Below are 25,396 nucleotides of genomic sequence, written 5' to 3'. Positions count from 1 at the left end.
TTTACCAAAGTAAAATCTTAGGATGTTGCGAACTTTTTACGCATATTCCTGTTTTACAATTTTTTGCTTCGCAGCGGTATTGGGCTGGTCGTTATTTTTCTTTCTATACTTTGGTTGGATGGTCTTTGACAACAACACTCCCGATTCGGGAGGTTGTCAGAAATTATAGATTAGTAACGCAAAATTTGGTTTGAACTACATCTTGAGCCAACCTGGAGGAGGAAATATCGTGAATTTATTTCCTGGAGGTGCGCTAGAAGCATACTATTGCCATCCAGAAGTGCATAAAATAGTTATAAACAAACGTAAAGGTTTCGTTCGAGTCGGCGATGGTGCTTATGGTTCCCCCGAAGATGCTCGTTGATAAGCATTGGCAAGATGTTTGTAGATGTGGGTATGTTTATTACAGTTTGGTTTTTAGTGGGAAAACCAATTGAAGTAGTTAAAAATGACAGTCCAACATCTCAAGAAATTAAGGAGGTTCATAATAGTATATTATGAAACGCGTTTCATAATGAACATTTTGCCGCACGCACGTTATTAGGACACGACGAGCGCAGCGAGGAGTGTCATAAAGTAGTAAGTGCGGCAAAATGCATTATGAACAAGTATCATACGCTATTTTTTCTATTTCGCGTTATTTTAAACAAAAACACTTGATTTCGAAATCTAGGGAATTTTAGGGTAGTTGGCATTTGCAAAATGTTTGGGAAAAAAATTCGAAGTAGCCAAATCCAATTTCAGTCAGTTTGACAGGTGTGACGTTTTGAGGTTACTGGAGTGCAAGGGAGCCAAGAGAGCGAAGATTTTGATCATGATCATGATGGTTCTCTTGCATCCAAAGAGTTTTTCTCCGATGAATTATTAAGCCAAGTACAAAAAGAAATAATGGTGCATTGATCGATTTATCATGGTTTATCAAAACCAAATCTAAATTGTCAACGTTGACGGCAGGTTGACGGTTTGTCTGTTGCAAACCTAAGAAAAATAAATGCTCCTGGAAATATTGGCACGGGATTGGTCCATTACGATACCGAAATACCCTCAAACGCGTATCGAAATATCTTCATTATGAACGCGAAATAGAAAAAGTGTTTTTTGGAGGAATTGGTTAAATTATTTCAAACAAACAAGTGGAAGTTTGAAGAAAATCCAGAAAAGGCTCACTTAGAAATAGAATAAGACCATAAATATTCTAATAAAACAATTAATTGTTATTATATGTATGTATAGTTGTGACCAAATTATTTTGGACATGATTTTATCAATATTTTGAAAATTTTAGTGTAGTTGTAAATTTGACATGCAAATTTTTATCAATTTTTGTCAAATCGTCGACTTAAGTTACTAAGTCCATTTTTGAACAAAATGCGTAAAAATCGCACCAAGAATCAGGTCCGGATTGGTGTTAAAACTCAATTAACAATATAAATAAAAAATGTAAAAAATGTTAGTATTGCTTTCGGTGGTCAAAACCATAATCCGAAAAGCTTTTTTTGTTTGCTGCTCAAATAAAATTACGGGCTAAAGCCAAATTTGATGCTTCAAAAGTGATTAAATTTACAACGCAGTCTCCTCAACGAGCCACAAAATATCTATAGAAAAACATTCTCACATTTTTTTTGTAATTATGTATCAATTTTTCATATTAAAAACAAACACTAATACCTATAATAATTTTACTTATAATAAAGCATTATTATTAAGTACGTAAGTACAATATTAAAAAAAAACTAAAAAAATAATTTTGACCATGTTTTTCAAGCAAATACCCCAATGTGCCTCGGTTAAAAAAAATTAGAATGGACTTGGCAATTTAACTATCTAAGCCAACGAAATGTGCAGTAACAATGAAATTCATAAAGGGTGCTTTACAGTTTATGACAATCAAATGACTTTGATGTTTAGAACATTTGGGCCACGACTGTACAGGTCTGCCAACACTAGTGTCCCGGGCCAAAATCGCTATTAATTATGAAGCTATAAAAATATTTTTTTTGTACATGAAGAGGAAACGGAGCGCTACAAACTGATGTTTTATTCTTGTGTTAACCATATGTGAAATAAACGAAAAACTACGTTTTTTAAAAATCAAAATGAAGATAATGGATAATTTCTTTAATTTTTGTTTCTTGTCTTTTATTGTTAATTTTTCGTTGTTTGTAACACTAATAATATTTTTTTAGTATTTTTCCTCTCTTTGTTTGTATATATGTACATTCTGTTTGAGGTATCGTCAGAAATTCTCTTTAATTTGTGATTCTTTCGGTTTATACCTCTTTCGTTATTGTTTATGCTCTTTATCTTGTCCTACATTTCTTAATTGTTTATTATTGATTTTTCGTTTAAAAAAAATTTTTTTGTTTAGCGGATGAAATAAAAATTTCCAATTTGTGAAAATAAAAATTTTTAACTCTAGGAGTTTTTACGCTGTGACAATGAAATTTACGGATGTTACTAGTTTGGCCCTACTTATCAACTTCCTCAAATAAGAACGTTGCAGAGCAAAAGACACAGATTTTTTTATTTCGCAAATGAACTAAAAACTTTCAATTTTTCGAAAATAAAAATATATAACTCTGTAAGTTTTTACGCCACGGCAATGAAATTTAAAAGGTTACTGGTCTGGATTTGCTTAACAACTCCTCCAAATTAGAACTGTGTAGAGCAAAAAACACAGTTATTAGAATTTTTTATTTTCGGGATGAACTAAAAATTTCCAATTTTTGAAAATAAAAAGTTTGTAACTGCGAGAGTTTTTACGCCACGACAATGAAATTCAGGGAAGTTACTAGTTTGGACCTACTTGGCAACTCCTCTAAAATTGAACGTTGTAGAGCAAAAGACGCAGTTTTTAGAACTTTTTATTTCGCAGATAAACTTAAAATTTCCAATTTTTGAAATTAAAACAATAACTTTCTGTACTAACGACATCTTTTATGCCACTTTTTCAATACAGGGTGTTTCTGAAATGCTTGGCCAAATTTTAACAGCATCTATTACAAGTCATACAGAGTAAATTAAACCTATAATGTCAAGTTCAAAAAGGTCTCGTTCTTGAGCTATTAACATTTAAAAGTAGTAGCAGTTTATACGCGGAGTGTACTTTTTAACAATGACTTCAATAGTAGATTCAGTTTGTCACCTAGGAGCGATTTTAATTATAAAAATTATCAACATCTCTAGTAAAAAATTCAAATTTTTTGACGGATCATTATTTTGTAATTGTGTGCAAAAGAATTCCAAAATGAATGTAGGGGGAACTCGGGTAGTTTGGGTGTGTAAACTCTTAAGGATTTGATGTAACACTTTATTTACACTTATAACAAACACTACATGCAACAAGAAAACTGATTCGGATAAAACTTGGAGATCTTGCCCTGATGGTTGCTTAAACTCTTGTCTTATATTAGCTAAAAATGAGTGGGTACCATCCCTTATGTCAGGGAGGGGTAAACCCGAGAGTACTGCCCGAGAATGGCCGAACATGTGGCCCGAACATACTCCCCGCCTTGAAAATATAAAAACATTTTCAAAAAACTAAAACTAACATGCATTAACAACAAAAACAAAAAAGGAACTAAAACTAACATGCTAATAAAAAGGTAGGCTAGATGGCCCCACTGTCTTTGAACAGGGCGCACACTTTTGTTAGAGCACGTTTCACTAAACCGTTTCGAGTTTTAATTGTCACCACGCGCACCTTTCCGTCCTTGCCTGGATGGACTTCCGTTATCCGTCCCATGGGCCAGCAGAGAGGATTGGTGTTGTCCTCCTTAATTACCACCAAGGTGCCCACTTCAGGGGAATTATGATGGGATGCCCATTTATGTCTTTGTTGGTGCTGGTGCAGGACTTCCTTGGACCATCTTCTCCAAAAGCTTTGACGAAGTCTTTCTACCAGCTGATACCTGGAGAGGCGATTGACCGGAACCTCGGTTACGTCGGGTTCGGCGGGAGCTCGCAGGGGAGCACCAATCAGAAAGTGGCCAGGGGTCAAAGGTTCATAATCGGAAGGGTCGTTGGATAACGGGGAAAGAGGTCGGGAATTTAGACACGCTTCGATTGCTGTCAGAAGCGTGTACATTTCTTCGTAATTTAAAATAGTCTTTCCGATGACTCTTTTTAAATGGTGTTTGGTTGATTTTATAGCGGCTTCCCACAATCCTCCCATATGGGGTGAGCGGGGCGGAATGAAGTGCCAGTGAACTTCGTCGGTGATTAATTGTTTAATCACTTGTCGGTAAAAACTGTCAGAATGGAACAGCGTGTTTAATTTCTTAAGTTCCCGATTTGCGCCTACGAAATTTGAACCATTGTCAGAGTAGAGATGATCAACCTTTCCGCGCCGTGACATGAATCTCTTCAGAGCGTTAAGGAAGGTGGAGGAGGTGCAGTCGCATACAAGCTCGATATGAACTGCTCTAGTTGCTAGGCAAATGAACAAGGCAATGTAAGCCATGAGAGTTTTATTAGTGCGTCCGTAACCGTTTTTTAGTAGGAAAGGACCGGCGTAATCTACTCCCGTTCTTAAAAATGGTCTAGAAGGTGTAACGCGACTGGCCGGCAGATCACTCATTAATTGCTCATACGCCTTTGGTTTTATGCGACGACATGTTACGCAAGATCGGACGATTTGCCTGGTAGTTATGTATCCGGACATTGGCCAAAATTTCTGCCTGGTGGCGGATAGCGTGGCTTGTGTTCCGGCGTGTAAATATTGTAGATGGTATTGTGTGATTATTAACTTCGTGATTATGTGCTTTCTGGGCAAGAGTACTTGATGTTGAGCGTCGTAGGGAATGGAAGCTTGGCTTAATCTTCCTCCTACGCGTAATAAACCGTTTCCGTCGATAAAGGGGTGTAATGGTTTTAATGGGCTGTTTTTGTGTAACTCGCCATGGGTTTGAATTTGGTGAATGTCTTCGGGAAACGCCTCAGTTTGAATTAATTTAAGAACGCGGTTTTGAGCACCTTTTATTTCTTCCACGGTTAGGTAGCCCTTGAATTTTTCCGAGGGATTGCGCGTATTTTTGAGGAAACGCAGTAGGTAAGCGGTAACTCTCACCAGTGTAGTGAAACTAGAAAATCTAGCCCATAAGTCTAACTCGTTTTTGTTATGCTTAGATTGCGATGCAATATTCAAACAACAAGTTGACTTAATTTCGGGTATCTGAAACGGCGTTACTGGTCTGGATGAAATGTCTGTTGTCAATTCGTGGTTTGTTAAAAATGACGGCCCGTGCCACCATAATTTTGAATCGCGTAACTGACTCGGAGTAGCTCCGCGAGATAATATGTCGGCGGGATTTTGGTCTGACCTGATGTGTCTCCATTCGTTTGAAGCAGTTAGATTCTGAATTTCTGCTACTCGATGCGAAACAAAGCTTTTTAGAGAGTTTGAGGCCATTCGTAACCAGGCCAAAACTATGGTTGAATCAGTCCACAGGAAGTAATTAATATTTTCGATCACGAAAGCTTCTTTTACTTTTGATATTAATTGAGCTAACAACAGGGCTCCGCACAGTTCTAGGCGAGGAATTGTAAGTGTCTTTAAAGGGGCTACTCGACTTTTGGCGCAGAGTAGCTGAATGTGGTATTTACCGTTATTGTCTTTTGTGCGTACGTATACACAAGCTCCATAAGAGGTTTGGCTAGCATCGCTAAAACCATGGATTTCGATTTGGTTTGTGTTTGATTCAAAAATCACCTTGCGGGGTGCAATTAATTTATTGATTTCGTCAAAGTGTTGTAAGAACTTTGACCATGCCGTAAAAAGGTCGTGCGGCAAGGACTCGTCCCAGTTTAGACCAAGTGACCAGATTTTTTGTAAAATGATTTTGGCAGTAATGGTTATCGGGGACACTAATCCCAAAGGGTCGAATTGACGGGCGATTGTGCTTAGAATCCCGCGTTTGGTTCTGTTGGTGTTGATGTTTTCAAGAGAGGCGGAATATTTTATTGTATCCGAAGAACAGTTCCACAAAATGCCCAATGTTTTTGTTTCAGACTGGCGGTCTAGAGAGATTTTGTCGTTTACGACGTGAGTACTATTTGAAGGAATCACTGAAGGACAATTAGATGAGAATTTGTGAAGATTGCATCCTCCTCGTTTAAGTATGTTTATGACGTCGTCCCGAATTTTTAAAAGAGATTCGATGGAATCGCTACCGGTCAATAAGTCGTCCACGTAGAAGTCCCGAGTTATGATCGCGTACGTATCGGGAAAATTAGCAGCTTCCGCTCTGGCTTACTCTTGCATGCATTTTATCGCAAGGTAGGACGAAGAGGCACATCCGTATGTTACAGTGGTCAACCGATAAATTTGTATGGGTTTTTGGGGATCGTCGCGCCAAAGTATGCGTTGATAATCGCGATGTTCTTCGTGCATCATTATCTGTCGGTACATTTTCTCGACATCAGCAGACATGACGTACTGATGCGTACGAAATCTAATTAGAATCGAGAACAAGTCTTGTTGCAAAATTGGACCCGTGAAGAGATTGTCATTTAAGCTTTGACCGTTACTTGTTTTCATCGAACCGTCGAAAACTACCCGTAATTTAGTGGTAGAACTACTTTCTTTCATGACAGGATGATGGGCAAAGTAATAAGCTTTAGAGGGTTCGACATCCTGTGGTGCGACAGGCTCCATGTGGCCGAGGTCTAGGTATTCCCTCATAAAATTATTGTATTGGACCCGTAATCCATCGTTATGGTGAATCCTTCTTTCGGTACTTTTAAATCGCTTTATTGCTATGTCTTTGGAATTTCCTAAGTTAGGAGGGTCATTCCGAAAGGGAAACTTTACAACATATCTTCCGGACAATGGATCGCGGTGGGTATTTTTATGAAACATGTTTTCGCACTGGTCGACATTTGGATTCGAACAAGGGGGCTTATTGGACTCAAACTCGTGAATTTCCCAAAACCTTTTCAGAGTGTTGTCTATTGAAGCAATGTGGGATAAATTACAGACCGATGCAAAATTATTCTGTGGAACCGGCCCGCTAATGATCCATCCTAATTTAGTTTTTTGCAGAATGGTGCCGTTTTGATTAAGACGAATTTGACCGATACATAGCAATCTCCAGAATAATTCGCTGCCGATAAGTAGGTCGATCGGTCCCGTTTGATGAAAGGATTCGTCCGCTAATTTAATATTTCTGGGTATGTCGAGGCAGTTAGCGGAGAATGAAATTGATGGCAAATCTTCGGTAATTTTGGATACGACCAAACAGGTTAGGTCTGTTTTGAACTCATTGACATTTGAGCGTATTTTAACGTTTGTGAGGTTTTTGATGGAAGTTTCTTTCTGATCTAAACCGTAGACCGAGATATTTGTTTTTTGCAAATGTGATTTCAACAATTTACATGCTCTTTCCGTTACAAAGTTGCTTTGTGAACCGCTGTCCAACAAAGCTCGTAATTGATGTTTTTTCCCGTTGGCATCCAAGACATGTACTAATGCGGTTGATAATAAGATAAGTTTGTTGTAAATGTTGAGACTCGTAAGCGTCGCGGTGGAGGTTGAAGGTTCTGCGGACGCGGGAGGTTCCCTTATTTCGATTGGATGTAGTAATGTGTTGTGTTTTTGAGAACATTTTTTACACGTTCCCGATTGACACGAATCGGCCTTATGATTTCCGCGTAAGCAATTTTCGCAAATCTTTTGACGTCTGACTTCCTTTATACGTTGTTCCACCGACAGGGAAGTAAATTTGGGGCAACGATACAGATTGTGTGGTTGATGGCAGATAAGGCATTTTTGTTGATCCTTTATTGCCACGTGTGTGACTGGACGAAACGTTTTTTGACCTTTGTTTGACGGAATGAAATTTACCGATTTATTGAAAGGATTTGCTTCCATCGCTTCCAAGGACTGGCATTTTTGTGTTAAAAAATTAGATAAATCTTTAACTGTTGGCGGAATTTTGTTTAGTGTGAGTTCCCACGAATTTAAAGTACCTTTATCAAATTTTGACGCAATGATGTGGATTAAAAGATCATCCCATGACTCTATGGGTCGTTCGAGAGATTTTAGTGACTTTAGATTGGAAGTTAGAGTTTGCAGCATTTGACGAAAACCTTTACTGTCGCGATAGTTTGTGTTTGGAATAGAAAAAATTGAATTAATGTGGTGTTGCACGATTAATCGTTTATTTTCATAACGTTCCTGTAAAAGTTCCCACGCGGACATGTAATTGTCCTGTGTCGTGATTAGATGCTCGATAGTTTGACGAGCGTCGTCTTTTAGGCTGGTTCGCAAATAATGAAACTTTTGCACATCATTTAATTGCTCATTTTCGTGTATCAGCACTTTGTAATTATCGCGAAATGCAACCCAATCAGTAAATGAGCCGGTAAAGGAAGGTAACTCAATTTCTGGGAGTCGTACCTTTGATGCTGCGATATTGGACGTTGGCGGCGGCAAATTTTCCGAATTTGAAACAGTAGGCTTCGTTTGACCATTATTAATTAAGGCTTGGGCAACACCGACGACTTTGTAGAAATGGTTTTCAAATTGAGTCAGCTCGTTATCGTCAATAGTGTTGTCTATTAATTGCAACTGCAACTGCACGTCCTCGAATTCCTTAATACTCGGAAGAAAACTTTGTAACCGCGATTTTATTTCCTCAAATTTTGACTTGTTTTCCTCAGCGTTCAAAAATGTGTCAAATCTCGTAGCGCGTGTTTTTATTTGGCCACGTTTGGCTCTTAATGCTTTCGTCGTATCTTCCGCAGGCATGATTCGAAAGGAAATGTACGAAATATACGAAAATATGCAAACGTTCTAACAGCAATCGAAATAAAAAGGTGAGGAGTTTGTAAATAAAGGAAATGGCCAGACTAACCTGGTGCTCCTGTAGTGGATGGCTTCGCTGCTTTCCTTCCTTACTCCAGGTGGATCCAGTGCCTCTGATGAGGATTGTTCAGTTTCGTGTCATGTATAGTGTATATGTGATGATGAACCGTGTTGTTATTGTCGCCGTCGTGATCCGGCTCGAAGGACCAATTTATGTAGGGGGAACTGTGTGTTTCCCTAGCTCGGGTAGTTTGGGTGTGTAAACTCTTAAGGATTTGATGTAACACTTTATTTACACTTATAACAAACACTACATGCAACAAGAAAACTGATTCGGATAAAACTTGGAGATCTTGCCCTGATGGTTGCTTAAACTCTTGTCTTATCTTAGCTAAAAATGAGTGGGTACCATCCCTTATGTCAGGGAGGGGTAAACCCGAGAGTACTGCCCGAGAATGGCCGAACATGTGGCCCGAACAATGAATCAATACACAAATCACGAAATGTTTACGGAAAAGCTGATGGGAACACTCGTGAAGCTCAACGCATTTACAGAGATATGTTTCCCGCAAGAGTTGTACCCGCCAAAGGTACTTTTTCTGCGATTCACCGCAGACTTCAAGAAACAGGATCTTTTGCTCATGCTGCTGCTGATAGAGGTGTGCAGAGAACTGTTCGAACACCTGCTTTGGAAGTCGAAGTTCTAGAAGCAATCGAAGAACGTCCTGAAGCGAGTACAAGGGAAATGGCTGCTGAATTTCAGATTTCTAATGCAACAGTATGGAGAATACTTAAAGAGCAGGCTTTGTATCCATACCACATACAACGAGTGCAGGCCCTCTTAGAAGCAGACTTTCAACCACGAATGTTGTTTCGTTAATGGTTTATACATCAGTGTCTTCGTCCCAATTTTCATTGCACTGTACTTTTTACGGATGAAGCAACCTTTACAAGACACCGCATAGTTAATTTTCACAACAATCATCGTTGGGCAGATGAAAACCCTCACTTTATCATTGAAACTCGACATCAGCAACAATTTTCGTGCAACGTGTGGGGAGGTATTGTTGGAGATTTTTTAATTGGACCATTTTTTCTGCCGCCTACATTAAATGGAGTAACATACAGACAGTTTTTAGAAAATGACTTGCCGGTACTCCTTCAGGATGTACCTTTGGAGACAGTTGTGGTTAATGTCCGCAATTTTTTAAATGTTAATTATCCCAACCGCTGGATTGGCCGTGGAGGACCAGTGCGATGGCCTGCACGTTCTCCAGACTGCAATCCTCTTGATTTTTACTTGTGGGGACATCTTAAAGAAACTGTTTATCGTACCCCAATACCAACTCGTCAGATCCTTCAGCAACGCATCACACAGGCTTTCCAGTCAATTCGAAATACTCCTGAAGTATTAGAACGTGTTCGTGAATCAATGATAAGACGATGTAATATATGTATTGCTGCTGAAGGAAGGCATTTTGAGCAATTATTATAGAAGTAAGATTAATTTGATGTCACATTGACAGTTGTGAATGACAAATAAAACATTTTCGTAATAGGTGTATGTTAAATCGATTTATCAGTACTGTTTTCTATCTTGTTAAGTTAGCTTTAACAGCCACGGCCGTTAATAGCTATTAAGACAACTAGTGTTTTATAGAGAGTTTAAAAATCGAGTTCGTAGTTAAAATCCGAGCGAGCGGAGCGAGCGAGGATTTTATAGAACGAGATTTTTTAACTATAAAACACGAGCTGTCTTCAAGATTTTTTCTAACACTAATGCTTGTGTTATGAAAAATCTTCTTTGATTAAAAAATTCTTAGTTGTAGCAAAATGTGTCAAAGTGTGGTGGGTAAAGGGTGCGGTGGTAGGTTTCCTATAGTAACAGTAAACAAATTGTGAAAAAAACAATTTGCATCGGTTAAAATGGGCGAGAGTGTTCCTCAAAAAATTAGGGAAAAAGGTAAGGAATTACGGGGCAATTTGTTACCTGCAAAATCAAAACCCGCCTACGAGAAAGTGTATCATTCATTTCATGACTGGAAAAATAAGAATGGCATCACGGAAGTAACGCAAGTTGTCATTTTGACATTCCTGGATATGAGGGTAAGTGCGTAAATAGAAATGGAACATTTTTGAAAAACTAACACATTTACTTTTTAGTCGCAAAAGTTGTCACCAGCCTCATTGTGGCCAGAGTATTCCATGCTCAAGGCTACACTAAAAGCCAAAGACAACATACAAATTGACAAGTTTGGTGCTGTTATTCCTTTCTTAAAAAATTTAAATGTTGGTTATCGCAGTAAAAAGTCCAAGGTCTTGACACAAGAGGAAATTAGAACATTTTTACAACAAGCGGATGAAGGGGAATATTTATTTGTCAAAGTAAGGAATAAATTATACTTAGACATCAATTTTATGAAATTTTTCAGGTTGCACTGATCTTCGGAGTTGCTGGAGCCTGTAGAAAAGCCGAATTGGCCGCTATGAAATTCAGTGACGTACATGATTGTGGTGACACAACAAATGTCATTATTCCGGATTCTAAAACCCATAAGGAACGACGATTCACCATTGTTAGTGAAGGTTTTGGGGTTAATCCCATCGAATTGTATAGACGTTATATTGTATTGCGCCCAAGAAAATCACCTACAAGATTTTTCTTACATTACAATAAGGGAAAGTGCAGCTGCCAATGTGTAGGAATCAACACCTTTGGGGAAGAAAATCGCAACATATCTTAAACTAGAAAATCCATCGAGTTACACTGGGCATTGTTTTCGCCGCACTTCGGCGACTCTTTTTGTTAATGCTGGTGAGTGGTCAGTTTATTATTCAGAACATATAATAAAATTTACAATGTAGGGGGAAATATTACGTCCTTGAAGAGACATGGAGGATGGGAATCTGCAAAAGTAGCAGAATCTTATATTGAAGAGTCGCTGGGAGAAAGATTAAAGATAGCTAGACAAGTTTTTGGGAATGGAACATCTAATACTACGAGCGCCATTGGGAATGAAGTAGTCGAAGTAGAAGAATATGCTGGAAGAGAGTTTAACAATGAAACGGCTATTACAAGAGCAACTGTGAATGAAATATTTGCAGAAGAAGCTGAAAACACATTAACGATGTTACGGGAGAAATGTGCTAGTTCTAACAACGTCGGTCAAAATTTCAATTACTGTACTTTTAACTTTTATGAAAAATGTAAGCAAAATGAATAATAGTTATTTATGTATTAAGGGCATAATTAAAAGATTATGGCCCGCGGGAATGTTTAAAGCCCGACGAAGGAGGGCTTTTAATTTCCCGAGGGCCATAATCAATTATGCCCGTGGTACATACAACGTTTTATTCTATTTTATAATTTCTAAAATGTTCAAGAATCAGTAGTTTTTTGCAAGCGCTTGTGACGATGCAAATTTTAGTGCTGTGTTGATAGTTGGCTATTTTGATGTTGTTATGGACACTGCTGTAAACAATTTTTTCAAAATGGAAACTGTCGAAGCAAATAACGTTTACTCTGAAGAGATTTTAGACGAATTTGAAGCTGCTCAAGGAAAACTGATTCCCCAGAAATCAAAGGATTTGTATGTGAAAAAATATGACAAGTTTTGCGAGTGGCGGTGCACGAAAAACGCGGGCAGCAACTGTGATGAAAAACTGGTGATGGCATACTTGTCTCAAATGGTAATAAGTTGCATTTAAATAACTAATAATCAGCAAATTATTGTGCTTCCTTTGTAGTCAAAAATTTACAAACCTTCCTCCCTGTGGTGCATCTATTCGAAGCTCAAGAAAATGATAGAAATTAAAGAAAACGTTGACATATCAAGGTTTCTGATGATTACTGAATATATGAAGAGTAACTCCGTGGGTGATGAAGGGAAGAAGTCTTGGGTACTTCAGCAAAAAGAAATACAGGAGTTCATGGTAAAGGCACCCGATCTTGTGTATTTGTTGGTCAAGGTAAAGGCTTTTCTTTACTTCTCATATCCAAATTTAATAAATTGTGTATTCCAGGTTGTTACTGCTTTCGGGATATTCGGAGCCTGTCGTCGTCAAGAGCTGCACGACTTTACCATTCAAGATATGACAACTGAAGGATCAGTCTTACTAGTGAAAATTTGTAAGACCAAAACTTATACTTCTAGGCAGTTTACAATAGTCCCAAACGATGGTCCCATGGATTATATAGCTTTGTACAACAAATACGTTGCTTTACGACCTAAATACGTGAAAACTAACAGTCTGTTTTTGTCGTATCACAATGGCAAGTGTACTTCGCAGCCGGTAGGAAAAAACGTAACGAATTTCGGGAAAATGCCTTCAAGAATTGCTGAATTTCTGAAGTTACCAAATGCAAATAAATACACAGGACATTGTTTCCGCAGAAGTGCTGCAACCATTTTAGCTGAATCCGGCGGTGACACCAGATCTTTGAACCAATTGGGTGGATGGCGATCTGACAAGGTAGCCGAATCTTACGTAGAAAATTCTCTGCAGAACAAAATCAAAATTGTTCAGAACATCTGCGGGGGAGCTCAAATAACATACCACAGACAAATGAAGGGTCTGTTAGTTTAGGTGTTAGTTCATGTAATCTTACAATTGCAAATCCTAGTAATTGTACTTTTAATTTCTATAAATAAATAATATGATTGTATGATTTTCTTTAACAATAAATGTTCGATTACAAAGCTTGTTTGAACACCATAAAAATCAAATTGCTTGGCGAATTTTGATTAATCTGTGCCATAAAGCTCAAATTATGCCCGCATTTCGGTGCTTATAAACAAGATTATAACCTAAAATAGAATAAATTTAGTTTAAACAGCCACGGCCGTTAATAGCTATTATAACGATGTTACGGGAGAAATGTGGTAGTTCTAACAACGTCGGTCAAAATTTCAATTACTGTACTTTTAACTTTTATGAAAAATGTAAGCAAAATGAATAAAGTGAATTTTTGAATCGTATTTTATAACCCTATAAGATACGTTGCCATTGACGACGTACTTTATAAAAAAAAGCGTATTTTAAGAGCATTATAAAGGGTGAGTTCTTATGCACCATAGAAACAGTATAACATATTAGTGTTAGAAAAATTCATTTATTAGGCCAAGGACCTGTTAAATAGTGTCAAAAACACCAAATTATCAAATTTTATTGGAGATTAAATTACATAGAAACTTAAATAATTGAACTATTTCTTGCACAATTTCTAATTCTAACTTTTTCCAATAGAAACACTTTGTCTGGAGCTTCCAGTAGAAATTTAGTTACTTGCTCTGCATCCAAAACTGCAGCTTTTTTTGGTTTTTAGCCTTCAGAGTTTCTTTTGAGCAAGGTAAATAACTTCCATACCTAGACAAAAACACTAAAAATAGTGATGCGTATGTTTTCACTTTGATCCTTACCCGGAAATATCAAGATTTTCGTTTACTTTCAAACAAGTTTTGAGCATCGAGAATTTTGACTACTGTTTGGAGAAAATTTAGTAGACAACTTCTTCGTTTGTGCCCTCTACTTTCTTGCTTTTCCGCCATGAGACAAAATCTTCCTTTTGGTATCTTCGCTGGTAACAAAGCTTGACTCGCTGTTAAAGCTTGTGCAAGAATTTCGTCTGGAATGCTTACCGTAGATCAATTTCTTTGCATTTTTATGCCACAGAAAACTTTTTTGATGAAAACTAGCACGTTGTTTGAAAATAACAAATTCTGTTACCATGAAGTCCGCACGTAATGACTTGATTTAATGAATTTTTATTTACACTGATTTACGTTGTCAAAAACTTCACTTTTAAAATGTTTTTCTTAGGACACCTATTACGAAAAACGTTGAACAACATTCGGCCGATATTGCATTTAACAAACAAACATCTCCTTACCTGTTAAATGCTTAATATCGGCCTTATGTCGTTAATAACTATTACTAGAATGGGATCATACGTTACTGATTTTGGTTTGCCATTTATTTAAAAGTACACTCCGTGAAAATTTTTCTACTATTTTAAGGTTTTAATAACTCGAGAATTAAACACTTCTGAACTTAACATTTTTGGTTTTTTAAATCTGTATAACTGGTAGATTTTGCTGGTAAAGTTTGGCCAAGCATCTCAGAAACACCCTGTATAGATGACAGTCACAGATAACATACGAGTAATATCACATTTAAAATCTCTTTTAATAAAAAGCATTCTAGCCTTGATAAATTCTTAAATGTGGCAATAATTCTTTGTTGTTAAGATTAGATCCTTATCCACATTTTCGTTTGAAATTTTATTAAAAATTTATATATCTAAAACAACAACGGATTATTATCTGACGGTATCTTAACTGTGTCCTATAAATAATATAACAATGATTTTAAAAGAAAAATGTTTTAGATTAATGTTGTCACCTAAGTAGAGGTCATATTTCTCATAAATGTACTTAGATATGTTGGTACTGGTCCTGCTTTTTGTGCTTCTAATTTCGACGGGAGAAACTAGTAAGATTACTCCATTCTTCTCTTATCAACATTCGTCGGCTTAAATTGTTGCTAAGTCCATTTTTGAACAAAATGCGTTTTCAATTTTATAAAAAGGATAACAGAATAGTACAGCATTGGATCCTTTGATGCGTTATGATTTCAGAATTAAGAAACATTCTATTTTCATTCCCAAATTTTCAAATCTCAGATTTGACGACAAATATCTAAGAAATGAAGATTTCTCGATGACGGTTAAAAAAAATTCGAAATGGACTTAGCAACTTAACCACTTAAGCCGACGATATGTATTTTCAATACAATAGACATCTGTAATCATAATAAAAATAATTCCGATATGTATACAGGTGTCCGGAAAGTCGCGCACCACCGTGATACTGTATCATCGGACAATGCCATAGATCACCGGAAAAATGTTAAAAAAAAATCATGTCTTCAATTTTTCGAGATAAGGTGGACTGAAGAGGAAAAGTTTAACGATTTCTATGCAATTATTTTAGGTTTAAATTAATTTGTTACCTAAAGGACATTTTGCGCAAAGGCATGGTGCAAAAAAAATCGGAAAAATCTTGTGAGAAATGCCTGAAAACTGTTTACAAAATTTTTGAATCAACAATGTCGATCAATGTGGCATCGTTCACTTCAACCATAGTTACATTACTCGTTCATGAACCGACCTGACTAATGCCAACAATACAACAGCAACGTTTCTATGGCTTTGAATACTGGAAATTTAAATTATGGGAGGTACAGTTCTGCAATGTTGCCATTTTGCAAATTTTCTTTTGCTCCTCCTGCGAAAACAGTCTGAAATTTTTTTTAACATTTTTTTGGTACTCTGGGGGATCACCCAGTTACCCCCTTTCAAGGTGGTGCGCCACTTTCCGGACATCCTGTATGTATGTCAATAGATGTAGGTATACATAAATTTAAATTGTTTGAAATATTTATAAAGTCAAAAATGCATGCAATAATTCATTTTAAGAAAGTACTTATAAGAAAACTATACAATTACGTAGGGTACAACTACTAATACTCGCCACCCGCCATACGTTTTATCCGAAAATAAGTAAAAGCCAGCCGAACATTCTCAACTGTAATCCTACTTTTTGGGAAGTTCTTTGGTACTTTAAGAAACCTCTAAGAAGTATGACGATAGCTAAAAACAATATTTACTCGATGGTTACCATACATTTTCAAAAGTGAGCTGTCTTTAATTGTTTCTAAGAAATTGCTTGTTTTTTTCTTTTTTTTTGACCAGCAAAGCGGTTTTTTTTTGGACCCTTCGTCACAACATTATTCTAGGTTGTAGCATTCCATTCCAATATTTTTTAATTCAATTTATAAAATAATAGTGTTAGTATTTGGTGTGCCCAGTATTAGATAAAATCTAACTCATTTTTCTATAGTCGGCATAGAAGTGCCAACTATTAAATAACGATATTTTTCGATTGAAGTTTTTAATTTTCTCTTAGTTGCAAAATCTATTTTGTTTTCTCATGTTTTCTTTCACATTTTGGCACACCAACATAACTAATAATGGGCAGTGCCGATTATTGAATAACCAGCATGTCTACTTAGATAAAATTCCCAAAAAAAAATAACATTTAACATTTATTTAACACTGTGTGTACCTAATTTGAAATGGTGAAGTGTACTCAAAAAAGAATGATAAAATGATAAGTAACATCCTGTCAAATTTGTCCTCTGTAATGAGTTCATATTTCATACCAAAGTAAGGTTACTACCACAGAATATAAAACAATCCATTTGGAAAAGAAAGCGAAGAAGAAAATTGTCTAAGAGTCGAAATAGACAAAGAAAATTGAGAGAGAAAAGAAGCCGAAAGCAAATGTGCTATTCTGAGTCAAAAAGAAAAAAACTGCGACAAAAAACTTTTACAATAAATAATTTTTGTTAGAATAATAGCTATTATTATATTAATTTACAATTTTGCAATTTTGATAATCTTCTAGAGTGTTTTGAAAAGTTGCCCACTATTAGTCAAGAGCGGTGCTGACTATTCGCAAAAAAGGTGCCCAATTAGTGTGTCTTGTGAGTTTTAAAGATTTACGAGTTTTAGCAGAATTTAGAATTTATTTAGAATTTGAGAAATCTGCTAATAGTGCCGATTATTGGTAGTTTTACCCTATTATGAAATCTTTTTAGAGTTACAGGATTGTTCAAATGATTTGGATTGTAAACCATATGCGTACTGTCATGGTGACGATGCTAATGTTAAAGGAAAATGTAAATGTTCTCACGGATTCAAAATGAACCGAAATCAAACTTCCTACCAATGTTTAGAAAGTAACGTTTAATTTTTATTAAGAAAATATTGAATCTATTATGAGGACTGTTTTAGTAAAATATGTAGGAGATCCGTGTGAAATAAATGAAGAATGTCAACTTTCCGAATCCCAACAGGCAGCAATTTGCAATGAATCGAAAAGATGCGCTTGTGATTCTGCCTCTTATTCTAACACCGGAATTTGTTACTTTAAAAGAAGTAAGTACACAACCACGAAGGTCACATTGTTATTAATCGTTTTTACCAAACTAGAATTGGACGAAAGTTGTACGGACGACAAAAATTGTTATATAAACGATGGAACACCAGATGGTACAAATGCTTTATGTATAGAGGGTCAATGCAAGTGTAATTCAGGACAACTGAGTTCTGCAGACAAAACTCAGTGTCTGCAACAAAAAAAATTAGGAGAGAATTGTGACGTCAACGAGCAATGTAGTTCTCTAGTTCCATATAGTACATGCAATAAAGAATTATGTGAATGCACCACTGATTACGTGCAAGTCAAAAATGCATGTTTTAAAGGTATAAAGTAATAAAAAATTATTCTTGATATTTGATTTCTTATATTTTAGTGGCTCAGCAATTAGGAGACGTCTGTGAATTTGATGAACAGTGTTCTAAAAACTTGGCAAACAGCACTTGCATTGATAAAAAATGCAACTGCAAATCTAACTTTCAAAATTTTCAAAACAAATGCTTGGAAATGAAAAAAATTGCCCAAATTTGTGAAAACAACGATCAGTGTTCTGCAACCGTTCCAAACTCCATCTGTAAGGAAATATGCGTTTGTGGTGAAAAATACACGGAAACCCCAAACCTAACCGCATGTGTTGAAGGTAGGATAGATACAAAAAATAAATTTGTCCTAATCATTCTTTTAGTTACCCAGAATTTCGGAGATCCTTGCCAATTTGACGGCCAGTGTTCCAAATTTTTACTAAAAAGTTCATGTAAACTTGGTCAGTGTGGATGCTTAAATGACTCTCGTCCGGACGGCAGTCAGTGTGTGCGGACGAAAAAAAAAGGCGAAAGTTGTCAAAAAAATGCTGAATGTTACTCAGATAGAGAGAACCTTAAATGTGAACAAAATACATGCCAATCTGTTCAGAAATCTGAAAAAATCCTTCAAAACAAGTCAAACACTAGTATATCAAATTTATCATTTACTAGTTTATTTTTGATATTTTCTAGCTGTTCAATAATTTTAAATTATTCTTCTAAAGATATTTGAAAATAGAGTTAATCACTGTGCCTGTCCTTCAGTGACACATAAATGTTCCAGTCATAAACAAAACCCAGCAACGCAAATAGAAGTTCTTCATTACAGTGCAACCACGGTGGACTCATAATCCGAGATCCCATAACATAAATATCTGGGTCTTAAACTAATTATGTCATTAAGAGCAAAAATGAAGCTTTGTGTGCTGAGCCTGTTCGTGTTAACAGGTGGAGCACACAAAATGTTATTTGTACAATTTTCGACGAATTATCATCTAAGTACGGTCCAAGAAAGCAACCCTGAAGGAGCGAATTATTTCGGTAGGTTTACCAGCGATTAACTCTGTTCTCAAACGCCTTTAAGCGGTTTATTAAATCTTAAAATTATGCTGATATTAAATTGAAGTTGTGAGTTTTAATATTAAGATGTAAATATTACATAATATAAATGTAAAAATATGTTTATAAACAAAGTGTGTATTTAGAGAAAAAATAAAGTCTAGGATAGGTACCGGTGCACAAGTGCTTTCTTTAAAATTTCAAATTTGGCGGGTTGTCTCGTTGAGTCTAGTAATGTTTGTTTTCTTTAAGTTAGCCCAAAATTTTACAATAATATATTCAAACCGTATTTTAAAAGTAAAATAAACAATTAGTATATTTTCATATTTATTGTTGCAAACTTAAAGCTCAAAAGCAATTCAATTGAATTGAACTTTATAAAAAAAAAATGTTACTGACTTTTTATACGGTTGGTACTGCATTACTTGACATTTCTTGTAATTTTGACATTCCTATTTTGACAGTTCTAAACAACCGCAAGTCACCGTGTTACATTTTAAAATCAGCGAATTTCGAAAAGAAAATCCACGATGTCCCGAGGCAGCAGTGCTGGATTTGATCGCCACATTACCATCTTCTCCCCAGAAGGTCGTCTTTACCAAGTTGAGTATGCTTTCAAAGCTATAAACCAAGCCGGGTTAACTTCCGTCGCACTCAAAGGAGTGGATACTGCAGTATGTGTGACCCAAAGAAAAATTCCCGATAAATTGATTGATGCCGCAACAATCACACATTTGTTTCAATTAACGGAAAGTTCAGGTTGTGTCATGACTGGAATGATTGCAGACAGTAAATCACAAGTGCAGAGAGCCCGTTATGAAGCAGCCCAATTTAAGTATAAGTATGGATATGAAATGCCTATTGATGCTTTGTGTAGAAGAGTTGCGGATATTTCTCAAGTTTACACTCAGAATGCTGAAATGAGACCTCTGGGGTGTTCCATGGTTTTAATAGGATATGATTCTGAGATTGGCCCTTGTGTTTACAAAGCTGATCCTGCTGGGTATTACTGTGGATACAGGGCTATCAGTGTGGGGGCTAAACAAACTGAAGCCAACAGTTATCTTGAAAAGAAGCTAAAGAAGAAGCAAGAGCTCCAGCATGATGATGTTATTCAACTGGCAATTTCTTGCCTTTCCAGTGTTTTGTCTGTGGATTTCAAGCCTACAGAAATTGAGGTTGGGGTAGTTTCAAAGGACCAGCCAAAGTTCAGAAAGCTAACTGAGGCAGAAGTTGATAGACATCTCACGACTATTGCCGAAAAAGATTAATTTCTATGTCTATGATCAATTCATCTACTTTTCTAAATAAAAAATAATAAAATTTTATCAGTTACAATTGTTTTTATTGAAAGAAATTAATTTCTGAAAAATGCTTTGTTGGACAACATAACCTCAAAATGTCAAAGTGACAGTTGATTTAACCACAGCTGCGTTTAAAATGCCGGTGCCCCTTTTAAAGGATCCTCAAATGCAATTTGGGGCTATAACTTTCTTTGCCAAGCAACACAAAGGGGATACTTGCGGAAGTAATGGGCTTCCTTTAACCCCCAATTCTATTATAGTAACAGGAAGGGCGCAAAGTTTGAAAACTGTAAAACACCCTTATTTGTGCCAGTATTTGGATATAATAAGGGGCAAACACGGTAGGTTACGCAGCGTTTAACGTATTAAAATTACAATTACAAATTAATTTACAGAGAGAACAATAGTAGTGTCCCAATATTGTGGAGAACCTCTATCAAATTACATTGGAAAAGAACCGTTTGAGTACACCGAGATTAAAAAAATTGGGTTCCAAATCCTGACTGCTTTAAAAGAGTTACATCAGAGGAAAATCGTGCACCATAACCTAAGTACAGATAATATTTTACTCCAAAAAAATAAATCGATAAAGTTATTCAATTATGGATTATATCACATGACGAACGGAGGACAATTGGTATCATTTCCCATTATGTAAGTAACGATCCAATTAAATTTTCCAATTTTTTCTTACAATAAGTACCGTATAAACGTACTAACGATAAGTTGGCATATATGACTCCGTGGCGCAACGGTAGCGCGTCTGACTCCAGATCAGAAGGTTGCGTGTTCAAATCACGTCGGGGTCAACCACTTTTTTTTTCGTTTTACAGGCAAATTCTATATACCGCCCCGGAAATATACCTTGATAGCCCCACTAAGCCATGCAGAGATCCCAAATCTGATACGTGGTCAGTCGGTATTATTTTAATCGAGCTGATTTTGAATAAAGAGTTGTGGCAATCCTTAAAGTTGGGCCAGAGAATTAGGAAAATATTGAGTCTAATTCAATGCAATAATTCGTCAGTTTTTGAGAGGATTGCCAGGGAACACAATTGTTTCGAAAAATATGAGGTAATGGAAAGTTTTTGAAAATGTTGTGAAATGGTGGATGCGCCGGGATATATTTTACTTTTACACCACACATTTTTAGAGTGTCCCTGACGATTTAAAAGAGATAGTTGAGTCCTGTTTAAACATCTACTCGAAAAATCGTCCAACAGTTGAAGATTTGCTCAACAAAGACATCTTTAAGAACCTCACAGCTGAAAAGCCCGAAAATAAGAGTAAAGTTTGCGAACCATTTGAAATTTTTACCATCAGTGAACTGTACCACTGGTGGCAATTAGCGGGAGGGGATGTTTTTCAAGAACTGAAGAAACAAGGGTTGATACGGTCGAGCCCTCCAATTTTATCATTGCCCAAGTCGGTAATTTAGAGTTTCAACTTTCTTCAATAACTTTTTTTTTTAGCTTGGTGTCAATAGAAGGATCCATTTTGGGTCAAGATCGAAACCCTGCAACACTGTATGATCCAAGAATCGTCGAAATGCCGCTAGACGCTCTTTATCAAAGATTTTCTGATATTCCTCTTAGTTGTTTCTACCCTTTGCTTCACAGCAAGTCTAAAATTATTGAGAATTCTATGCCTCCGCCATATGATACAACGGGACTACCACTGATAATCCGAGAGAAAGATCCTGAGTACCAGTTTCACAGGGTGATTTTATTTCGGCGGCTCCTCCACGTAATTATAGGGGATAACAAATGTTAATGACGCTACTAAGAGTTTCAGGGGTATCCATACACCAAGGAACTAATTTTAAAAGAAGCTTCAAAAGACATTCCACCTCTTCTCAGAGGAGAAGTTTGGGCCGCTTTATTGAATGTCAAAGGCGACTATGAAAGACAGTATCTCAGAATTGATAAAGAAACTCCAACGACGACAGACAGACAGGTTTTTTCCACCTCTTCATTTTCATTGTCATACTTGTATTATTTGTAGATTGAAGTTGATATTCCGCGCTGTCATCAATACAACGAACTGTTATCTTCGAGTGAAGGTCACAAGAAATTGAAACGGATCCTGAAAGCTTGGGTTTATGAAAATTCAAACTATGTGTACTGGCAAGGACTGGATTCTCTCACAGCTCCGTTCCTTTTTTTGAATTTCAACGATGAGGCTAAAGCTTTTGCGTGCTTATCGGCATTTATACCGAAGTTCCTCCATAAGTTTTTTCTCAAAGACAACTCAATGGTGATTCAGGAGTACTTGGCGAAGTTCTCGCAACTTATAGCGTTCCATGATCCGCATTTAGCCAACCATTTGTACGACATTAATTTTTATCCGGAGCTATTCGCAATACCGTGGTTTCTTACAGTTTTTTCTCGTATGAAAACAATTTTGAATTTTCTAAACTTAAATTGTCAATTTTAGATGTGTTTCCGTTGTACAAGATCCTCCACATTTGGGATAAACTTTTATTGGGCGACTCATCGTTTCCTTTGCACATCGGGCTCTCTGTTCTGACCCAATTAAGAGACCGATTGCTGAATTCTGGCTTTAATGAGTGTATTTTGCTCTTTTCCGATCTACCGGAAGTGGATATAGAGAAGTGTGTGTCTTACTCGATGCGTACTTTTAATTCCACTCCGAAAAGTATCACAAGCAGAGAGCACCAAAATGGAGAATATCATCCCACGACGGAACTCGTGAGAATTTTGTATTTTAAATTGACAACGCGACAATGAAAGAGTTTCAGGACATTAGTAACGTGACTTTGCAAGAACTCAACCGGGAGAGATGTCCCAGGATAAGTGCCGCGGATGTTATAGGACTAGTTCAGGATAGTCCTGACAGAGTTCTAGTTGTTGATATCAGGAATCCCATGCAGTAGGAATTTGATTTGGATTTTTTTTATATTAAAGGTTCCACGTTGTAGATTTAACAGGTGTAGTGTCGTTAACAGTATCAACATTCCATTCTCTAGCGTGACTTTTGGTGAGCCCAGTTTAGAAAATGTAGGACAGTATAGCTCGGTAATTAGTAATAGTGAAGATAAGATTGTGGTAGTCATTGGTGATGAAGACACTGACTTGGAACTGGTGAGTTATTATGGTTTGATAAAGAAAAAAAATCAACAGTTTCATGTTTTAGTTCCCGAAATTCCTCCTTAAATGTGGAGTTAGCAAAGTTTGTGTGCTCCATGGTGGATTCAGCTCCTTATCCAATGTTTCAGATGTGTCAGTGGATTTACTAAGCATATTGACGACTTACAAGCAGAATTGATTCACGTTTTATTTTTTTGTATTCAGTTTGCTCATAACTCTATAAAGACAAGTTTATTCTCTATTGTTGATCTTTTTGACAGTTACATAATCCCTTTAGCAGTGACATGTTATAATATCTAGACGGTGAAAAGCTGGTGGTGGAAGTAGAAATTTGTGTTCCTAGCATGGGCCATCTTGGAAATAGCATTTGTGTATGCAATGACATAAATCTGTTACACCGGCGCACAGTGGAACCGCCGTGGAAAAAATTCATTTTTTAAAAGTGACATTTTTGATGAAATGATCTACGTACTTAAGACTTAATAAGTTATAGAATAGAAATATAATAACGATTTTTGGATTGAAAAGCGTTTTCTATGTGTAAATCCGACTAGAAGTTGAGAAACCGTAAATCCGGCCAACATAGCAGCATTTTCCAGGACTTCTTGTCACTCAGGGATTTGTTTTTAAAATCATTCACCACAATCTACTTTTCATTTATGCTCTTTAGTATCCAATATATGCATTGATTTCTAAAATAAAATGCATCGCAATGTTATTTCACAATAAATACTCATTCTTTCATGATTGTCGTGCTTTTCTTCACCTACAAAAAAAGCTCCGGCTTCCTCCGCTTTTGGACTAATCAGTTTCTGTATAGAAGAATACTGTGTACCAGCTATGTGAATTTTATCTGCCTATTCCTGCCTATCTAATCGCAATACAATTTTTAATGTGACGATTTGGTAGAAAACAACAAAACCAAACCCGACGATCCTATTTAGATTTAGAGTTTAAAGAATCTAAAAAGTTAATTTCAAGTCATAAATTGCGTAAATATTGTTAGTTAGATTTGTAAAAAATATAGTAGACAAAATCATAGAAGTTAAAAAATATCCATAAAGTAAAGTTATATGAACAGGTGAATAAAATTTGATGTTTATTAAAAAGAATCTTCCTGAAAATAGATTTAATGACTTTGGAGCATATATTAAGCATTATGTCAAATGCTGATTGTGGAATTGTTTTAATCTTTATTAATTCTTACTATGACGAGTGTTAAAAATTGACTATCAAAAACTGACCGCAATAAACAAATAATATGAAATATGTACATTTGACTTACAGAGTCTATACAACGATTTTATTTCATATATCATCCATTCAAAACTGCTTAAAAATAAGCAAGATACGGGCGTCAACATTCTATCAATCACCCTGTATACGTATACATTTAACCAATCAGACAAATTTGTCGATCATTTTATGTAGTTTTTTATTCTGAATTTAATGAGACCATTCGTAGTTCAAGGCGGTTATCTGTTTTCGAGAAATTGATTTTTTCCGTGTTTAGGCGACTTCGCCCCACTGTGCGGCGTATTAAATGTTGCCTGTTTTGCAAAATCCGTTTTACATTTTGAAAGGCAAAGAAGATGTTATTACAATTTTTCTAAGATGTTTTTCCAACGATGTCATTAAAACAAGTTGACATGCATCGTTATTTATTACAATAATGGGTTTTATAATAAAAATGTATGTATTTGGAAGAAGTCAATGGTAGTCTGTTTTCTTTTCTTCTTTCTCAGTGATTTTTGATAAACTAGTTGCTACTTTATCGTAATGCAATAATAGTAAGTGTAAATGCTAAATGGTC

The 25,396-nt window shown here is 36.3% G+C and overlaps 6 protein-coding genes and 1 non-coding gene across 7 annotated transcripts; 6 read left to right on the top strand and 1 right to left on the bottom strand.

Annotated features, from left to right (window-relative positions):
* Positions 1-3,610: 3,610 nt before the first annotated feature.
* Positions 3,611-8,749, bottom strand: LOC148172276 (uncharacterized). Its single transcript, XM_088039740.1, has 3 exons — positions 8,399-8,749; positions 6,255-7,636; positions 3,611-6,167 (listed from the first exon to the last, which is right to left on the bottom strand). Exons 1-3 carry the CDS (start codon positions 8,747-8,749, stop codon positions 3,611-3,613), a joined length of 4,290 nt encoding a protein of 1,429 aa, XP_087895866.1.
* A 1,983-nt stretch (positions 8,750-10,732) lies between these two features.
* LOC148172275 (uncharacterized) lies at positions 10,733-11,550 on the top strand. Its single transcript, XM_088039739.1, has 3 exons — positions 10,733-10,912; positions 10,970-11,191; positions 11,239-11,550. The coding sequence occupies exons 1-3, from the start codon at positions 10,733-10,735 to the stop codon at positions 11,548-11,550; spliced, it is 714 nt and encodes a 237-aa protein (XP_087895865.1).
* A 748-nt stretch (positions 11,551-12,298) lies between these two features.
* On the top strand, positions 12,299-13,393 carry LOC148172274 (uncharacterized). Its single transcript, XM_088039738.1, has 3 exons — positions 12,299-12,496; positions 12,554-12,775; positions 12,830-13,393. The coding sequence occupies exons 1-3, from the start codon at positions 12,299-12,301 to the stop codon at positions 13,391-13,393; spliced, it is 984 nt and encodes a 327-aa protein (XP_087895864.1).
* A 1,801-nt stretch (positions 13,394-15,194) lies between these two features.
* LOC148172273 (uncharacterized) lies at positions 15,195-19,303 on the top strand. The gene is made up of 6 exons (XM_088039675.1): positions 15,195-15,298; positions 17,468-17,608; positions 17,664-17,807; positions 17,862-18,134; positions 18,185-18,448; positions 18,494-19,303. Exons 1-6 carry the CDS (start codon positions 15,235-15,237, stop codon positions 18,841-18,843), a joined length of 1,236 nt encoding a protein of 411 aa, XP_087895801.1. The 5' UTR covers positions 15,195-15,234; the 3' UTR covers positions 18,844-19,303.
* A 266-nt stretch (positions 19,304-19,569) lies between these two features.
* Positions 19,570-20,507, top strand: LOC148172272 (proteasome subunit alpha type-6-like). Its single transcript, XM_088038789.1, has one exon. It carries the CDS (start codon positions 19,700-19,702, stop codon positions 20,438-20,440), a length of 741 nt encoding a protein of 246 aa, XP_087894915.1. The 5' UTR covers positions 19,570-19,699; the 3' UTR covers positions 20,441-20,507.
* Positions 20,508-20,548: 41 nt separating this feature from the next.
* Positions 20,549-23,822, top strand: LOC148172270 (TBC domain-containing protein kinase-like protein). The gene is made up of 11 exons (XM_088039493.1): positions 20,549-20,814; positions 20,869-21,127; positions 21,307-21,547; positions 21,627-21,898; positions 21,946-22,219; positions 22,268-22,429; positions 22,478-22,862; positions 22,910-23,184; positions 23,235-23,365; positions 23,415-23,577; positions 23,630-23,822. The coding sequence occupies exons 1-11, from the start codon at positions 20,610-20,612 to the stop codon at positions 23,759-23,761; spliced, it is 2,499 nt and encodes an 832-aa protein (XP_087895619.1). The 5' UTR covers positions 20,549-20,609; the 3' UTR covers positions 23,762-23,822.
* Positions 21,211-21,282, top strand: TRNAW-CCA (transfer RNA tryptophan (anticodon CCA)). The gene has a single exon. It is a non-coding gene; the product is annotated as a tRNA-Trp (tRNA).
* Positions 23,823-25,396: the final 1,574 nt, after the last annotated feature.

Source organism: Gnatocerus cornutus, chromosome 6, assembly GCF_029298725.1.
Source record: "Gnatocerus cornutus isolate USDA-ARS CGAHR chromosome 6, icGnaCorn1.1, whole genome shotgun sequence".
In the NCBI taxonomy this organism is placed as follows: domain Eukaryota; kingdom Metazoa; phylum Arthropoda; class Insecta; order Coleoptera; family Tenebrionidae; genus Gnatocerus; species Gnatocerus cornutus.
This window is presented reverse-complemented; position numbering and strand designations above follow the sequence as displayed.

Coding starts and splice junctions, on each gene's coding strand:
- LOC148172276 (XM_088039740.1), bottom strand. CDS start 8,749: ATGCCTGCGGAAGATACGACGAAAGCATTAAGAGCCAAACGTGGCCAA. Junction 7,637..8,398: donor CCAATATCGCAGCATCAAAG/GTACGACTCCCA, acceptor GGAAATCATAAG/GCCGATTCGTGTCAATCGGG. Junction 6,168..6,254: donor GCGATAAAATGCATGCAAGA/GTAAGCCAGAGC, acceptor ATTGACCGGTAG/CGATTCCATCGAATCTCTTT.
- LOC148172275 (XM_088039739.1), top strand. CDS start 10,733: ATGGGCGAGAGTGTTCCTCAAAAAATTAGGGAAAAAGGTAAGGAATTA. Junction 10,913..10,969: donor TGACATTCCTGGATATGAGG/GTAAGTGCGTAA, acceptor TTTACTTTTTAG/TCGCAAAAGTTGTCACCAGC. Junction 11,192..11,238: donor GGGAATATTTATTTGTCAAA/GTAAGGAATAAA, acceptor GAAATTTTTCAG/GTTGCACTGATCTTCGGAGT.
- LOC148172274 (XM_088039738.1), top strand. CDS start 12,299: ATGGAAACTGTCGAAGCAAATAACGTTTACTCTGAAGAGATTTTAGAC. Junction 12,497..12,553: donor TGGCATACTTGTCTCAAATG/GTAATAAGTTGC, acceptor CTTCCTTTGTAG/TCAAAAATTTACAAACCTTC. Junction 12,776..12,829: donor TTGTGTATTTGTTGGTCAAG/GTAAAGGCTTTT, acceptor TGTGTATTCCAG/GTTGTTACTGCTTTCGGGAT.
- LOC148172273 (XM_088039675.1), top strand. CDS start 15,235: ATGTACTTAGATATGTTGGTACTGGTCCTGCTTTTTGTGCTTCTAATT. Junction 17,609..17,663: donor TTCCTACCAATGTTTAGAAA/GTAACGTTTAAT, acceptor GGACTGTTTTAG/TAAAATATGTAGGAGATCCG. Junction 17,808..17,861: donor AATTTGTTACTTTAAAAGAA/GTAAGTACACAA, acceptor TTACCAAACTAG/AATTGGACGAAAGTTGTACG.
- LOC148172272 (XM_088038789.1), top strand. CDS start 19,700: ATGTCCCGAGGCAGCAGTGCTGGATTTGATCGCCACATTACCATCTTC.
- LOC148172270 (XM_088039493.1), top strand. CDS start 20,610: ATGCCGGTGCCCCTTTTAAAGGATCCTCAAATGCAATTTGGGGCTATA. Junction 22,430..22,477: donor CAACGACGACAGACAGACAG/GTTTTTTCCACC, acceptor TATTATTTGTAG/ATTGAAGTTGATATTCCGCG. Junction 23,366..23,414: donor GATATCAGGAATCCCATGCA/GTAGGAATTTGA, acceptor TCCACGTTGTAG/ATTTAACAGGTGTAGTGTCG.